The sequence below is a fragment of the Labrus bergylta genome, chromosome 9 (assembly GCF_963930695.1).
Source record: "Labrus bergylta chromosome 9, fLabBer1.1, whole genome shotgun sequence".
In the NCBI taxonomy this organism is placed as follows: Eukaryota; Metazoa; Chordata; class Actinopteri; order Labriformes; family Labridae; genus Labrus; species Labrus bergylta.
This window is the reverse complement of record NC_089203.1, coordinates 17,227,733-17,246,284: the sequence shown is the minus strand read 5'-3', so window position 1 is coordinate 17,246,284 and position 18,552 is coordinate 17,227,733. Positions and strand designations below refer to the sequence as shown.

Sequence of the window (18,552 nt, the reverse complement as noted above, 5' to 3'; positions counted from 1 at the left end):
GAGGGATTCTGGAATATACTTGCATTACTTTAAACATGATATCTTGTCGACTGGAGTAGAAGGAGCTCACGCTCTTAAAACTGACACACAATCACAGCATATTAAGAGCTTTCTAGATTTATTCTTTTCTACCCGCTGTAGAGACAAAAGTACTGCAGCACCTTTATTGTAGTGTCTTTTTATTGTTGTAATAATGAGTTTGCAGCATTTTACGGGGTTATGTCCTGTTGCTAGACTTTCACAAATATACAATGAATTAGTAAGTATACAATGTGCAATATTTACCTCAAAAGAGTAAAAGTATAAAGTACTATTACATTCTGGTGAAGTGTACTTACCTTTGGCCTACTATTAAAAAGTAGGCCTACTTGAGTAAATATACTAAGTTACATTTCTCATCTGGTATATGTTTTTAGGTGCAGCGACCTTTGGACATTATCAGACACTTTTACAAGTCTGTAAAAGTAGGTTTTAAGAAGGGATTTAAAAGAATTGAGGGAATCTGCGAGTCTTATCTCCTCAGGCAGGTTGTTCCAAAGTCAAGGAGGTTGATCCAAAGTCGAGGGGCCCTGACTGAAAAGGCCCGGTCACCTTTAGTTTCAAGTCACGACTTTGGAAAGACCAGGAGGCCTCCACCTGAGGATCTAAGACTGCGGGCTGGCTCATATGGTGTCAGTAGCTCTGTTATATAGCTTGGAGCCAGCCCCGTCCGTGCTTTAAAAGTAATGAGTAAAATCTTAAAATCGATTCTAAAACTTACAGGAAGCCAATGTAATGAAGCTAAAATTGGAGTGATGTGATGTCGTCTGTTACAACCAGTAAGAAGCCTAGCTGCTGCATTTTGGCAGTGACAGTGACTTATTTGTGATTCCGGAAAAGAGTGAGTTACAGTAGTCAAGTCGAGAGGCGTGGATGATCTTTTCAGGGTCTGGTTGGGTTAGTATTGTTTTAATTTTGGAGATGGTGCATAGATGGAAGAAGCATGATCGGACAACTGTTTTGATATGGGATTCAAAGGTGAGATTGCAATCAAATGTTATTCCTAGATTTCTGGTGGACATTCGCGAATAAGGGACCGAGGCTGCTCTTTGAAATATGAGTGGAGTTTGGCGTGTTGAATACTATGATTTCAGATTTAGAATTGTTCAGTTGGAGAAAGTTTTGTGCCATCCAGCAGTTGATATCGTGTAGACAGTTTCTGACAGCAGCTAGGCTCCTAGCATCCTCAGGTCTCAAAGGAAGGTATATCTGTGTGTCGTCTGCGTAGCAGTGAAAGGAGACTTTGTGCCGTTCAATTATTTGGCCAAGAGGCAGCATATAAATGGAGAATAAAATGGGACCTAAAACCGAACCTTGCGGTACACCACAGGTAATGTTAGAGGTAGAGGAGGAGTAGTTACCGATGGTGACCGCAAAGGTTCTTTCTAAAAGATAAGAGTAAAACCAGCTAAGTGCAGTATCCTTTAAACCAACCCATTTTCTGAGACGATCAATTAAAATTGTGTGATCAACAGTATCAAAAGCTGCGCTAAGATCTAAAAGAATTAAAATTGTGCCCTCCCCTCTATCCGCTGCTAAAAGAAGGTCATTGGTTACCTTGAGGAGGGCCGTCTCTGTGCTGTGACAAGCTTTAAAACCGGATTGGAATTTCTCAAAGAGGTTATTTTCAGTCATAAAAGATAAAAGTTGTGTTGAAACCACCTTTTCTAAAACTTTTGATAAAAATGGAAGTTTTGAGATTGGTCTAAAATTGTTAAAATCAGTGGGATCAAGGTTGGGTTTCTTTAAAAGTGGTTGGACCACAGCATGTTTAAAAGCAGAGGGGACTACACCTTCCACCAAGGAACTATTAATAATGGATAAAATACTGGGTCCAACTGTGTTAAAAACTTCTTTGAGAAACGTTGTGGGAATAAAATCAAGGCTGCACGTAGCTGATTTCATGTGGGTTGAAATTTCAGATAAAAAGGTCAGATAAACAAGCTTTATATCCCAATCTTCATAAGTCTCTGAGTTCAAAGAGAATACAATTTGCTAACTTTTATGGGTATCTGTTACATATTTACAGTAAGTGTAATGATTAATTTTACTCCCCCACACACACAGTCTTAAGTAGCCTTGTTTCACAAGTCCACCATTACTCAGGGACGGACTTCAGTCATAGCACCTTCACTTCACTGTGACTTCTCTCCTCTGTCAGACTCTCACTCACTGACTGTTTTTCTCTCTCATTTACCATTCATTCTATTTTGTTTGTTTTATTTTCTTTACATTTTTATTTGTCATATAATTGTGTCCATTGTTTTTGGCTTTTTCCCAACAGAATTAATGACCGAAAAGAGCCTGATGTGCCGTGTTAGCGTGGTGAGTATGACTCTAATGACTCTACTTTTTAATGAAAGTAGTTATAGAAAGCATTCTCAATTCTTTTTAAATATTGATCACATAACATTGAACGTTCATGCTATGATACCTGTAGAATCGTCTAAGATGTCATTTATACCAAGATTAAAATGTAAAACAATGTTTTTTATTCTGTTTGGATTACATTTGAACTACATCAGGTTTACAAGCAACTTGTAGTCTCCACCTATAGTCACTGAAAGTCAATTGATTTTTTTCTTTCATCAGTCAAAAGTCAATCACAGATCATCCTCTGAGTGTGTTTGCTATCTTATTAAAGTAAACTAAATGGCTGGAAATAAAGACCCAAAATGGCTTTTGAGGCAAATCTTGAAAAAAACAAGTTAATTTAGCTCCTGAAGGAACTATTGGTTGCCAGGTAACAAACAGCTCGGTAAATCAAGTTGTTGGGTGATGGCCTTCACCAAGAAACTACGCTGTACCACTGTTGATAGGGCTAAAGTTACTGATATACTGGTATATCTTTCTGTAACCATGATAGCTGTTTTAAATGGGAATCTAAAAACATAGTCTAAAAAAGGTAGTCTCTGTAGATTTTTGTTCCTTTTGTAAATCGAACACCTGTCAATAGAGCAAGAGTGAAGCTTCTTAGTAGTTATTGTATCACAATGTCTTGTTTAAAAATATCATACTCCTCCTTAAACTTGATTAGTCATCAAAGACTAGACCTTTTCTGTTCAGACATAATGTGAAGTTCTTTTATAAACACATCCACTGCAATATTTGTGCTAAGAGTTGCAGATTCTCTGAATCCACTGATAAACCGTTCACAGTTGAATTACCTGCTTTTAAAAAAGTGGGCAAAGTCGAAGAAGACAATAGGGGTGAAGGTCTTTATAATCTACTCTTGAATTACTTTATGGCTTTGTTTTTTTGCAGGATGAAAGGGTCAAAGCTCAGTTGGGATGAGTTAGGAGAGGTTCAAGAAAACTAAAGAGAGGAGGAGTACACAAAGAAACAATACTTGTTCAAAGCCAAATCAATGCCTCCCTGTAAAAGATTAATTTTAATGGACTAAAGGCTAAAATTCATTTGCTGAGATGGCACACCCTCTTGACTCTCAACATAATTTTATTGAGTGAATGACCCTGATTTTATAGGTGTCACCATGTTAAAATGTTTCTTAGAAGCAGTAAAAAAGATCAGGCGATACAAGTGGATAATATTTTACGTTTCTTTATTAGGTTGGGTGGTAATATCACATGAGGGCCCTATTAAAAAATAAAGTAATTTTATTTCATGTGGTTGGGCCAACCAAAGGAGGGCAGTATTATTTCATGTGTGTAACTTTTGTCCTACAGCCGTCATTTAGTTCAAATATTTAGTGATGTGCAAATCTTTAAAGTATTGTTAAGATTTGGCAGTTTGAAGATGTTGCAAAAAAAAAAATCTGCTGGCCTATGTGTCTCTTGAAGTAACAAGAAGCAAATATTTGACTTCAAGAATGGTAGGTCTAAGCAGAAATCTGTACATCTAATAATGTGGTGAAATGAAACTCACCACCACCTGGTTCTCATGATCTGCACACAGTGTCAGTTGTGCTCTTTATGCGGGTCTCACCAGCTGTAACAGCATCTCCATATGGAAAATACTCTGGCTTCCAGTGGAGTTGCTGTTATCTGTGGAGGGACACCTCTTGTCGACAAAGCCTGCTGCCTGACGGGACACTTTTTAGATTACAGTTCTCACATCATGTTCACAGTTCACACTTGAATCTTGGCTAATGGGCTGTGTACAACGTCTGTATTTGTTTTTCAGATCCTGTGCCTCATTGTATTTTTTTTCTGTGCAGTTTTGCTTTTCAATAAAATAAACTTAAATCCCTTAAGCCCTGTAGCCTTTAAGTTTACGTCTGTTTCTGTATTATATTGTTCATATAAAATAAATATATCTATTGTATTCTGTGTGTGTGTTACTGTGTGAGAAAAGAGGGAAAAACCTGTATGCCTGAGCAAGCCCCTTTACAGTAGCTGTCTAAAATAACTACACAAATACATAGGCCAGCAAATGAATATGAGGCAACATTTAAAGTAAATGATAAAAATATACAGACATTTTTTTTTTTAAAATGGGAAGTTTATTGTAATATGAAAACAAAACTGAAAATACAAGTAGGAGTCACTGTCACACTTAGGCCTATGTGTGTGTGTGTGCAGCATGCACGGTTTGATAGAGAAACAACAAAATTGCAACATAATAACTGATTTATATGCTGCTTTAATGAGAGGCAAATTCATATACGTAATATTCGGTTGTTTAAAGAAAAATATAAATGTAAAAATCCTTCTCGGGCTTTATACAGAAAATTAAAATAAATTCAATACGAAATAGACATTACAATATACACTGAAACCAAATAAAACATTATTGCTGTGTTAATAAAAAAAAACCAAAGCTAACATTGTGGACCCTTGAAGGTGATGAAAGTAACAAATAAAGACACTGCCAAATATTACAAAAAAACGAAATAAAAGGCACAGGCTTTTATTGTGAAGGTTGTGCTAAGCTGTTCCGGTGAGTGCGTGCCTTCTTTGGTGGGGTTCCCCAACTGACAGCTGGTTGCTAAGCGAATTAGCCGACGTTTTCACTTCAGCCATCGCGTCGCACTTGAAGCTACTATATTGAGTTACGGAGCGCTAAATATTGATGGTGGATTGAAAGCTGTGGCCTTTTTTTTTTCCCACAGTAGCCAACGTCAGTCGAGGAGGGTGTTATCGCTGAATGACACACGGTGGTGGTGGTGGTGGTGTGGCTAACTAGCGAGTAGGAGGGTGGGGACAAAAAAAAAAAAACTTCCAAAGACCTCGCCCAGCCGTCGCTTCATTCCAGCAGGCAGCTTACTCTCTTCACGGCGAGAGCCACACACACACACACACACACACATCATTCAGATTGTTACTAGAGAGTGATACTGACACACACTGTATCAGTCAGTATGTTCAGAAAAAACATGAAGAAGGATCCAGAGCTGTTTCAGAACGTGTCTGAAGGGCTGCGGCGCCTCTACCGGACCAAGCTGTTCCCGCTGGAGGACACGTATCGATTCCACGACTTCCACTCCCCCGCTCTGGAAGACGCCGACTTCGACAACAAGCCCATGGTCCTCCTGGTGGGTCAGTATTCCACCGGGAAGACCACCTTTATCCGGCACCTCATGGAGCAGGACTTCCCCGGTATGCGGATTGGCCCCGAGCCGACTACGGACTCTTTCATCGCGGTGATGCACGGCGACCAGGAAGGGGTGATACCCGGTAATGCCCTGGTGGTCGACCCCAAGAAGCCCTTCCGCAAACTCAACGCCTTTGGCAACGCGTTCCTCAACAGGTAATAACCGTGCCAAGTCGTGAAACCTCTTTAAAAAAACAAAAAAAAAAACAAGCTTTCACTGAGCAATTTGAAAAAATGTAATACCTAGGGGTACGTGGTTTGAGCCCGGAAGTGACTGACACTCATTCATTAATGTATGAATGAAAATAATTAATGTCAACTTTATATGATTCTTGTTTTGAAATATAATTAGGAAATCCAGCCGTGTGGTAAGAAGTGTGTCATAACAATACATCACCCACTAGTTTAAATGCCCTCTCGACACGTCCTTACACGTACCACACTCTTTCAAGGTAAACTCGCAATATGCTGTTGTGCAATGATCCCAGCTGAAGAACAGCCACTTGTGAAAGTAACTGAGAGAATTCAAGTGTTAAGTGTCAATAGGTAGGGGAGAGAGCCACTGTGCAAAGCAAGGTGCTTCCCAACAACTTATCACATGGAAAAGGACGTCCTTTCACTTCTGATTAAACATTATAATGTTGCGCCTTGCCCTTCATCTGGGACTTCTTCCTTTAAGCACCTGACAGAGTCACTGGTGACTAATCCCTCACTCCCAAGTCACAGTGTGGCACCTTGAAAGTACAAATAGTTGTATGTGATGTTGCTAGGCAACAGGTTGACCTTGTCCCGTACTAGGTTGACGGTACCATAAATTCCTTATCCGATGGTCATATAAGTGTTACTTTAATCGGTAGAAGGCGACATCGCCAACTCCCCCTTTCCTTTCCTGTCACTAGACCAGGTGAAATTATATTACTAAAGGTTAAAGTGTTTTCTTGAACGTTTTCATTGCATCAGCAGGTTGGGGTCAAGACATTCAGCTCATTGGAGACTGATTCACATGTCTGGTGATCCAGAAATTCATTTGTAGTGACACTGTGTGGAGAAAAACTCCATGGTGTCAAACCCAGGGTATTGCTCAGAATGGGCAAACACCTGTAGAAGCAGAAGAGAAAGTGAAACAATCTAGAAGTACAGAGACAAACTTGGCTGCTGATGGAGCATGCTTTTTTTAACTAGTTAATATGGATTACAGGAAGGACATTTTTTGCTGAGTATATGAAGTGACGTTCTCCATAGCAAAGTCGGGGTGTAAAGTGTTACAGCGTGTGCTGAGTAAGAGCCAGTATGGTGACGCCTTTTGAAAGCTAAAACAATTTTGTGGGGATTTGTGATGACATCAGATGGCCAGCAATCAATTGCTGATGATGTAACTTCCTGTAGAGAATGTGGGTATACTCCCCTAGAGCCTTCATAATGTGGTGTCACCCTTAAGAAAAAGCATCTAAACAGATGAACAATTTATACACCAAAGTAACTTGTCCTGAACTTTTACTGTAATATTAAGATTGTAATAATATATTAAAGTTATGTAGCCATGTGGGATTAACACTCAACTAGAAATTTCCTCAGTGAGGCCTTCTTTATCGTTAGTCACAGAGATCCCTTCCGTGAATTATTTCAAGTGTTTGTGTTATCTCGCAAGTTTCCGCCACATGAGACAAGTCAAACTCTGAATGAAAAATAAATTACACTTAAATGACACTTTTAAGGGTGCAAGGTCGGACTTCAATGACTACAAATCACCTCTTTGGAGTTTAATACAGACCTGAGAGGAAAACAGATAAGATTGTGTATAAACATAGGCTATTGTCCATTGCAGCATCATTTGTCAAACTATTGGACCTAAACATGCCGACTGCCATATCAAGGGATTTGTGGTTCCCATTGATTTGACTGTGTATCTTTGTCTAATAAGCATATTCAATCTCACATAATTGTACAAAACAGAAAATGTGTTTATGACAAAGCAGGTAGATGATCTGTTTGAAAGACTTTGTGTAGGCCAGATACATATTTAATCTTTGTTTTGGTGCATTGCCCAGAGAAGGCCAGAGTTGACAAAACTTTAGTCAAGAACCTTGACATGCATTTACATTTTTTCTTTATTATATTTGTTTTCTGTATTATTTTTTTTTACCTGAGTTTACCAGACAAGCTGTTTTTATCTCTGACTCGGCTAGCTTTCAACTTTCCTCTCATGAGGCCAAAACTATTTCAACTGGCCCTTTGCTTGGTCTAGTTTGTTTTTGCTCATAAAAGTCAACAGGAGATATTGAGTATCGGATTGTTAACTGGCAGATTCGTAGGTGGAGAAGAAGAGCACACAAGGCCTTGTTGTGTAGCTCTTTAACCATAGTCATTCAAAATATAGATTAGCCTTTAACTACCACCCTCAGAAAATCACTCTTAGTGTAATCAGTTATTTATGTAGAGAGTAAACAGAAATCCGTCATGAGATCCACAAACCAACTGTTTATTTGTGTTTAAAGTAACAGTTAGTGTATTCTAGTCAATTGCCAATTTTCCTATTATTTCTATTTTGAAGCAGTCTGGTTTCAGATTATAACCCAAGAAAGTGGCAACCTCCAGTGTTGAAAAATGAAGCCAATGCAGAGGTGCACAAACCTGCATTTCATCAAGTGTCCACTTGAGCCTGGCTTCGAGGATTGTATTATTCTTTTAAACTCATCAGTTTTGATTTTATGATAAGTGAGAGTTATTCATTATTCGGCGCGTGGCTGACCTGACTCACAGGCTGGCGTGATGTAGCGGTTTGACAGCAGTTTTAAGACCCGCCTCAACTTTAGCTCTTTTGCTTGGTTTTGGGTTTACTGAGAGTTAGGTTGGCACAGTGTTATCCATCATGGCCACCTCCATCGACGGGCTTCCCAAGCCCCCTTCAGTAACTAATGATGTCACTCAGGCTTTGCCCACTAATATTTACAGACAGTCCATGATCCCAAGGTATGTAGACTGATTTTAACCAATGCCTAAACCTTAATGAAATCATCCTTCATACTTTTCTTTCAGATCAAGATAAACCCACATATCTGTGAGCTCTTTTTTTTTCTAGTTAAAATTCCACAGCAGTCAGAGGGCCTCAGTATGATTGTGCCCTCTGTAAGCTATTAGTCAGTAAAACCAGAGTCAGCAAAGTGTAAGTTCCGCACTGGCCCACCCTGGCCTGCACTGTCCTACTCTGTCCTGTCCTGCTCATGGCCTGTTATTCCAGGACACTGACTCTGCACTTTACTGAGGTAGGGCCTCACACATGTACAGACTTATAGAGCACCCAACAAACTAATACAAGGGTGTAGGACTGGTTTGAAGATACTGAATTTATAATACAATGATCATTTACAAGTTCTGTGCAATTACCGGTAGCCCCAATTTTGTCCTTATGGCGATATGATCATTTGCAATAAGCACATCTCTATAGTTTGAATTTCTTTTTCTGTAAAAAAAAAGCAATGGTTTCTCACTAATTATGTCTACATTTTACTTAATAGAATGAGGCCTGCGTATAAAGACCATGCTTTCACATAGTTTCATAACAGTCAGAAGAAGCTCAAGCTAGCTATCGGCTACCCTCAGATTTAAAAAGTTTCAAATGAGTAGTGGGGAAAAAAAACATTATTGGGAATTTTTTGTGGATTAAGGACAAATATGTTGCAAGAACACAAATGATGTGGAAAAACATGAGAACAGCAGATAAAAACCTTGAGCTTAACTAATATGCAGTTTTAAATGTTTGTTTATCTAGCACATCATATCGTTATCGCACATTGCAGGCCTAACTTACACACGGGGAGATTTAAAGGAAGCAACCATGGAAAGGTGACACATTTTGTGGATCCCGCTCCATTCCCATCCGCCCTGTTTCCTCTTCTCTCTTAAGGAAGTTGAGGTTACGATGAGAGAAAAGTTAATAGGTCAAGAGTTGAGGCAGGAGAGGAAGACCTTCTTTCAGGAGCTGGAGCCCGTACTCCTCTCAAATAAGTGGTCGGATATGGAAAATTAACCCATGCCTTCATCCCAGGGCTGCAACTTCACATACAGGATGGGTTTCTCACACTCTTGAGACATTCTAACAGCGAAGGCTCTCTGATATAGCTAGGCTCCAGGGGCCCCCAGTACCTGGTAGAGTCCTCTGTTTCTTAGAATTCCGAGTTCATCAGAGCATTTTTTCCTTCAAGCTCTGCATGGAAAATGTAAGGAAAGATAGTTTAATGGAAAACCTATGCCAAATTTCCAACTGGATATCATGGATAGTCAGTTTAGAGAAGGAGTGGAAAAAACCTGCATGTTTGTTATCACTTGCTGTCACTATTATTGTTAAGTAATAGTATACATAAGGTCTGTGTTCAAGAGGCCGCTCTCATATTCCTTTGACTTGTTCATTGTCCTTGGATTTTTCCCTTTTCCTCCCTGCGTGTGGTATGAGATCTTTGTTAGGGTTGTGTGTGTGGGTCTGTGTGTATCTGCCCTTAGTGTGGTTACAGCAGGAATGTAAAAGCAAAGTTCTCCAAGTCTTATGACCCAGTGCCTCTGAGCTCATGTTTTGAGTTTTGGTTCAGATTGAGTAAAAAGCCTGCAGAGTGAGAAGCAGTGCTTGGAGCTGTGGGGTTCCTTAACAATCCCTTTCTTTGTCTTGAGTGGGATACTGTGGGTTTATGCAAAACCACTCATCCTCTCACTTTGTGTGTGCGTGTGTGTGTGCGTGTGCGTGTGCGTGTGTGTGTGATCCTGTTAGCCTTTTCTCAGTTTCAAAATGACTATCCAGTTGAATCCCTAGTCTCAACACAGAAAACAACACAGAGAAAACTGTAGCAGCGGGCATCAAAAGTGTCATGTATTTAAAAAAGAAAAAACGAATTTAAAATTATTATTTAATAAAGGAACTTACTTTAATAAGCCTGTAATATAAAGGTGACATTTTTTTTTCACTACAAAGTCATCTGATATGGGGTTGCACTCTGATCCCACCAGTTACTGTTTTGTGTTGAAGCTCTTTAAGGTATTTCACTCAAGGTTGGTGCGTGAGAGAATGAAGTACGTTACTAAAAGCTCAAGAATAATGTCTGTTTAATGCCAAGCTTATGTATAAACATTCTCACCCAACTGTTTTTGCGTCACTCCTGCTCTTACTCTCTTCCAGTATGTCTCATTGTTGAATCCCCTCTTTAACCCTCACCTTCTGTTGCCTGTACCATTTCCTCTCTCATCCCTGTGTTTTCTTGGCAGGTTCATGTGTGCCCAGATGCCTAACCCCGTCCTGGAGAGCATCAGTATCATTGATACTCCTGGAATCCTGTCTGGGGAGAAGCAGAGGATAAGCAGAGGTCTGTCTGAAATAAACAGCCAACCTTTTACCATTCTCGAACTCACTTGTGCTATACTGTTTTAGAAAACCACATTCTGCTCAAAAACGTTGAAATTATTCAAACAGAGATCCTCAGGATCTAAAATGAAAGAATAGCAATTCTCAAGTTTAAATATGAAAAGGAAACATGCTTAACCTACATGCACTTCCCTCAGTCTCTCTCTGGTATTTCTGTTTGGCATGAGCCTCACTAAGTCAACTCCAACAGTCTGGCTTGTAGTGCAGTCAAACCTGTATTTAACTCTAAACACCCTCAGGTCAGAGCCTAACCAAACGGGTCATGGTAATCTGACAGAGGCCTTCTCAGCCTGATGGTGGAATTGAGAGTCCTCAAAACACTTTGAAGTTCATTTCCTGTTTCTGTACCTGTGGTTTTCTGCAGCACGCTCCTTTTTCACATCCTTCCCCCCTTCTTTGTTTTTCTATCTCCTATTCAATTTTAGCCTGCAGCTAGCTTTAGACTAAATTAACGACAGCAGAAAACATTTCCTATGCAGCTGTGTGACATTTTTTTTGTCTGCATTGTACCATTTATCACTTTATATCTGAGTCATTTCCCTGTGGTCTGCTGAAATCAATTGATTTGTATTTTTAACCATGTACTCCAACGTGACTGCAACCTTCAGTTTTGCCTCATATGCAGCTTTTCCCTTACTTTTGATGATCCTACAAAATCAAGACAGATGATAACCGTGCAGCTGAACACAGCTTCTGTTTTTTCTACCTGATTGGAGCCCCTTTAAGAGGAAGTGCACATACAAGCTGTAGATTTTTTGTGTACTCTAGGGAAAGGATGTGGAGTAAAATGGCAAACATAGCAGAGAGTTTCCCAATACCTCCTCCTCCCACCACCTCCATTGCCTGTATTACATAGAAAGCTGATATACAGTCAGTATATCTGCTCAGGAGACACAACAAGAAGGAAGAGTAGTACAAATATAGGAAGTACCTGCCAGTTAAAATAATGAATTTGCTACTGTTTTGGTAATTGTTTCATAATTTTAGGTCATTTTCAGAGAATGTCTTTGGTTATGGCTTAAAACTTTACTTCTCTTATATCTCTATTAAGTGTCTTTCACTTTAGGACAGTTGGGAACACTTGACAAGCTATTTCAAACATTACTTTTGGTGATAGAACATTTATATTTCCCTTTTTACTCTTTTGACATTTAATTAATCTATGAAATAATCAATTACAGTAATAGAATTATTAAATTAATAAATTGTGAAACTGAGTTTGTGACAGCCCTCATGAGGAATGTGAGATTAAACAGTAAGTGAGTGACTTCATTTACACAAGCATAAATAAGTTGAATCTAATAACAAACGAAAAGATGTTTTGGTTCTTTTTCGAATGAAAAGGCCATCATAGTGGAGGTGACCCTGTGCAAGAATAAGGAACAGATGAAATCTGATGCCTCATACCTCAGACAGTTTTTTTCCATACATACATACTTTTAAGTTTTTACTCTTAAAGGCACACACACTCTCTGTCTCATTTTCTCGTACACACTGATATCCTTACGACTGTTTCTATATAAACACTGATAAAATACTGTACTGCCCAGTCATAATGAACTGTACTGTGTCATATATAAACAGGAACTGGATTGTACAGCTGAGGTGTGTCAGACATGTGTGTGTGTATGTGTCAGTACTCTGCCTACTGGCTTGGTCCACCTATGGTCTGAAGGTCATTAACGGCTTTACTTTCAGAAGTTGTTATTTTGTTGTCCATTCATGAATTGCAAGCTTTGTCATTGCATAATACTTTGAATGTGAATTATTTTTTGTTGAAGTCAGCATTGTGTGTCAGTACTTCCTCGTTGGTGAACTATGAAATGCCAAAACTATTATGAAACTAGAATAATGCAGAACAGGTTGCCGTCTTGCCCATTGTCACGGTTGATTACTTGTCATAAATACTGACAAGTTCAATATGTTTATGTTTACATACTGAATACTGTTGGTAACAGGAAGAGAAAAGATTGTCAGAGTGTATACTTGTAGAACTTGAGTCCTACAACAAAACGAGCAGAACTAGTTTTTATAGCCTAGCTAAAAGCTAATCAGCTCCTGACAGTGGCTTCATATTTACAGACACCAAACCAAAGAAATAAATGTATATATTAACCATATCTCCCAAAATGTTGTACTTTTCTCATCTAATTATCCCTTCGATTTTTGACTTTTTAAATAGTATCTGATTTAGCCTTCCATTGTATCTATCAGTGATTGACACATACGTTTGAGCGTGTTCAAATTCTTTACAAGTGAGCTGGTTTAACCTGCATGGATGTGACTATGAAGAAAGAAATGGCTGTGGCTGATGATATGAGTTATAAGTAATTCCAAACTTCAGCAGCTGTCTCTCCCTCAGATTCCCAGACATGTGTTTTAAAAACAGACTCAAGAAAGAATGAGCAAATGTTCTTAACTGGCTCCCACGGGGAGCTTGGACTTTAAATATTCCATTTTTATCCCCCTCGACTTTCATTTGTCGTCATGCACACAAACATGAACAAAGTCCTATTTGCTGAGGGGGATTTCTTGCACCTATCCTTGTCCATCTCTTATTCCATTTAACTTTTGCTTTCACTTTTACTCACCCTCTTTATCTCTTCCATTTTTTCTTTCTCTTTTTAACCTTCTCTCCATCTCTATTTGATCATTTTAGCTCTCTCTATATAGATTTGACGTCTGTCTCTCTTTAATATACATGTGCTCAGACGTAGACAAAAGCCATCCATGTTGGAATGCATGTGCAGCAGATCTGGCGTTGATTGTGTGACAGCAGAGATGAGTTTTTAGAGCAACTGCATTCTTCTCTGATCAGAGGACACACAGACGCTAATCAAAACCACAATTCTCTCTTCCTCCCTCCTTAGCTCCTCAAAGCTAAAGAAAGTTCCGGAAAAAAAACCTGTTTTATGTAATTTGAGTTAGTCCCCCTGCTATTCTAATAACCAAAGAAGTGAAAGCAAAGCAAGTTTCTGTTTTTCAGCAGTGATAGAAATGTGTTTGTAACACCCTTCAGCTCAGGCCAGCACTGACACAGCATAGAATTTTTCTTCATATTTCCTGCCTGTTGTAAGTGTTTGCTGTTTTAGTTCCTTTTTATCTTTTTTATACACACAAGCCAAGTTGTTTTTAAGGCATGTTGCTGATATGTTATGGATGACATTTATTCCCTAGATTGACAAATCAGGTTTCTTAAAACATACAAAGTGTCTTTACCTCCGGGCTCTACTCAGTGCAGCTAGTTAATAGGTAACCAGAGAAGAAAGCTCTGCCCTTATCTAAACATTATAAGATCAATATGACTTGGAACATGATCTACATTTAAACATGCTCTAACACAACAATTTATTAACTGCTTGGAGGTGTGGAGAAATACAGGAACCCAAACTAAAAACAATAGCTAAAGAGCTCAAACCAGTGTGTACTGTTGTTGAGCACTGTTCTTGTGCAAAATGTCAGCTATGCTTTCAAACTGACATGAGTGGAAAACAAGCAATGACAAATAAGCCTTTGTCAGTAAGGTCCCATGTTAGTACACCTCTGCGTTCTCTTCCTCTTACCACAGAGTTATTCTACGTTTTCCTCAAGTTATATTGGGTCATTAATTTCCTACCATCACAGAAATGACTGTACTCAAACCCTAAATGCAGCATTCAACACAAGAGCTTAGAGCTACTTATCCAATTTGCCCTTGATAATGAATTTTTCTGTAATAGACAAAATAAACTATATCAGTACTGCTCTAAATTTAATCTCATTTAGCTGATTACTAAACCAACAAGGCCTTAAATGAGTACTCAATCAAACTCAACAGTAAGGGATCAAACATAATCCTTATTAGTAAAAAGTAAGTCAGAGAACACTGTGCAGTAGCTTGTATTAGAAAAGTCATAATGGAAACATTGACTGGCGTAAATGTATCCATTCAGTAATGGCATGAAGTAAGAGTATTTGACATGATACCACATGCTTAATCCCCACTCACAACTTAAACAGCAGCATCCTTCTCAGAAAGCTACAATCAGAGCTGGTAACAAAAACTAAACTCAGAATTGGTATCCGATTTGCTCCTCAGTTCCTGTCCAGATCCCACATTTAAACAGACTGCCTCTTTCTTTTTTTGTCCCCCAGGTTATGACTTTGCTGCAGTGTTGGAGTGGTTTGCGGAGCGCGTGGACCGTATCATCCTCCTGTTCGATGCCCACAAGCTGGACATCTCTGATGAGTTTTCGGAGGTGATCCGAGCTCTTAAAAACCATGAGGACAAAATGCGCGTGGTTCTGAACAAAGCGGACCAGATCAGCACTCAGCAGCTCATGAGGGTTTATGGAGCTCTCATGTGGTCTTTGGGGAAGATCATCAACACACCTGAGGTAAAAAGCACATTGCTCTTTTGTGAAACCCCCCTCAGTCATTTGAATGGACAACATGTCTGACTGATTAAAGCTAGCATTTTCAGTTTGTCATTGTTACAGAAGGAAACACTTACGGTACTGTATATATGTACAGTATGTAATGAATGTGACACACTAATAATACCATCTTTCACTATCTAATTGGAAACCTGATATCATGTGACCTAGCAAGTCTTATGATTTTTCTCCAACTGTTGTGGTTAATGTTTAATCAGGGGCCATATCCATACTGATAGGAGAGACACCTTTGGATCATGTGGAGAATTATTCATTAACTTTCAGTGCATTGTTATGTGAAGCCTGCTTACAGCATGTAAAACACAATGCAGAAACACTTTAAAATGTTATTGTTACTTCACATTGTTACTTCACTGTAAACCTCAGTCATGTCACACATCCTGCATGTCTATTTTGGGCACACAAATTTACAAGTGTATTTCTGTTTCCTTGGACATTGAGCCAATTCAGCGGTATGTTTGGGACCTGTAAAACAACTTCTTCTGGTGTGGTGTGGGCAGTAAAGTGTAACCTGAGGTATGGTTTAGATTAATGGAGGTTAACATGTGCCTACTTATTCAAGGTGGTGCGCGTGTACATCGGGTCATTCTGGACCCAGCCCCTTTTGGTCCCTGACAACAGGAAGTTGTTTGAGGCAGAGGAGCAGGATCTGTTCTTGGACATTCAATCATTGCCACGTAATGCAGCCCTACGTAAACTCAACGACCTCATCAAACGAGCACGCCTCGCCAAGGTTAGTATTCACATGATGAAGAGCATAAAGAAATCCTAGCAGCGCTGTATCCTGCAAAACACAACTACAGCTGATGGGAATCTTATTAGTTTTACAGGGTAATAACTTAACAAACTATGTTTAACAAATTAACATTTTAATGATGGTGGAGGGAAGTGGGAGGGAATTGTTAATACCTTTTTACTTAGGGGTGGGTTGGGGAACGGGTGTGTGATTGTCCATTATTACATATTTGTCATGACAACTCACTTGCATGAGGAGCAAGAATGTATGTACAAATGTCCATGGCAATCTATCCAATTATTGTTTTTAGATATTTCCACCAGGACAGAAACAGTGGATCAAGTTTCACACTGTATCTGCCACTACTTCAGCCAAGCCGTGAGAACGACTATAAAACGCCCACTTTAAAAGCTGCATAACAGATTTTATCTATGCTCTTTCTTCCTCATTCTCACACCACTATCCTAATCCCACAAGAGTACAGTTACCCAAAATGTCTTTTTTAATGCAACTCTGTAACTATTTCTTATTTACCCAAAATACAGAAGTGAAAACTAGTGTCATAAGGTTATTGCAATTTTGTAAACTTCAATCCAACTCCCCACAGTCTGACCACAAAAGTGCAGTTCAATCATGAGTGTAAAATATTCTTTTCTTTATGGTGTCCAGGTACAAGCATACATTATCAGCTCCCTGAAAAAGGACATGCCGAGTGTGTTTGGAAAAGACTCCAAAAAGAAGGAGCTGATAGCCAACCTGGGGGAGACCTACCATAGGATCGAGAAGGAGCACCAGATCTCACCTGGAGACTTTCCCAACCTCGCCAAGATGCAGGTGAGATAACAAGTGTACTGTGGTTATACTGAAATGACAAATTACTTCTCTACTTTGACTCTTTCTTCAGCTTGTTAGAAGAAGTTTAAAAAAAAACAAGTTCATAGTAGAATGGCCTTTCAACCTTTACTCTCTTCACATCTTTGCCCTTCTTTCCTTCCCTTGCCCTCCAGGATGGGCCAGGACAAGGATGAGATTTATTTTTCCTGGTTTGTCAGGAAATCCTGCTTCTTGTATGCTACTCCCATTGGTAGCCACTGAAGACTGATCTATTTCTATCACCAATTCCTGTTTTTTTCTCCCCATCCCTTCAGGAGCTGCTGAACGGCCAGGACTTCTCCAAGTTTGTAGCGCTGAAGCCCAAGCTGCTGGAGGCAGTGGAGGACATGCTCGCCAATGACATCGCCCGACTCATGGCTCTGGTGCGCCAGGAAGAGGCGGCCATGCCCAGTCAGATCGTAAAGGGTGGAGCCTTTGAGGGCACCATGAGCGGTCCATTTGGTCATGGTTATGGAGAGGGAGCCAGTGAAGGCATTGATGAGCTGGAGTGGGTGGTGGGCCGTGACAAGCCTTCATATGATGAGATCTTCTACACCCTCTCACCCATCAACGGCAAAGTGTCCGGTGCTGCAGCCAAAAAAGAAATGGTGAAATCCAAGCTGCCCAACACAGTCCTGGGGAAGATCTGGAAGCTAGCAGACGTGGATAAAGATGGCCTACTCGACGATGAGGAGTTTGCTCTGGCCAATCACCTGATCAAGGTGAAGCTGGAGGGCCATGAATTGCCATCTGAGCTGCCCGAACACCTGGTGCCCCCGTCCAAACGTGGGATAGTCCGGGAGGACTAGAGGAGGAAGGTTAGGGACCAGCCACATCAACGCTTTGCTCCATGTTAAGGACTCTCCAGACATAAGTCCAACCACAAGCATGAACAGCATCATCCTCCATCAAGCTGTGAGTCTCCAGGTGTACTGACACGGCGAAGAGTTGTGATCTTTTCACCAGAGAAAGACTGGAGGTTTTCAGGGGGCATGACACAGAGGAGATAATGTTAAGATATCTATTAGAAATACATGGAGATAAAGGGGGTGGGATAAAACAAAAACGAAGAACGGACATTACTGGATCATGAACTGATGGGCAGTTAGACGTTGCATGGTGGGGCTGAACATGTATTTGTGAATCCTGTGTTAAAGATATCTTATATGTACACAATCCATATTATTATTATATGTTGATCCAAAGAAATATAGTTTTTTTTCCATTTGGAGAGAAAAAGAGGAAATAAATCAAAACAGCTGTTAGACTTGTTTTATCTCTATTTTTGTATTTCCTGACTGTTAACTTAGACTCTTTCCAAATGCTTCCCTTTTTATTATTTTGCCAGATAAATAAAAAGGAATACTGTACCATCTGACTCATGATTCTGTGAATAAACACTCTTTCAGTTTCATCAGATGTTTGACTTAGAAAATAAATCAGTTTCACCAATTAAAAACGAGTGAGAACTTCACATGTTTTTGCTTTCAGTTATTAGACGGTTTGTC

The 18,552-nt window shown here is 39.6% G+C and overlaps 1 protein-coding gene across 1 annotated transcript; it reads left to right on the top strand.

The window, feature by feature from the left end:
* Nucleotides 1-4,905: 4,905 nt before the first annotated feature.
* ehd1a (EH-domain containing 1a) lies at nucleotides 4,906-18,414 on the top strand. The gene is made up of 6 exons (XM_020635757.3): nucleotides 4,906-5,748; nucleotides 10,843-10,940; nucleotides 15,134-15,375; nucleotides 15,998-16,168; nucleotides 16,841-17,005; nucleotides 17,320-18,414. Exons 1-6 carry the CDS (start codon nucleotides 5,360-5,362, stop codon nucleotides 17,851-17,853), a joined length of 1,599 nt encoding a protein of 532 aa, XP_020491413.1. The 5' UTR covers nucleotides 4,906-5,359; the 3' UTR covers nucleotides 17,854-18,414.
* Nucleotides 18,415-18,552: the final 138 nt, after the last annotated feature.

Excerpts from the sequence above, each read along its gene's own strand:
- ehd1a (XM_020635757.3), top strand. The coding sequence starts at position 5,360 with ATGTTCAGAAAAAACATGAAGAAGGATCCAGAGCTGTTTCAGAACGTG. Across the intron at positions 10,941-15,133 it reads GAAGCAGAGGATAAGCAGAG|GTTATGACTTTGCTGCAGTG; the intron begins GTCTGTCTGAAA and ends TTTGTCCCCCAG. Across the intron at positions 17,006-17,319 it reads CCAACCTCGCCAAGATGCAG|GAGCTGCTGAACGGCCAGGA; the intron begins GTGAGATAACAA and ends CCATCCCTTCAG.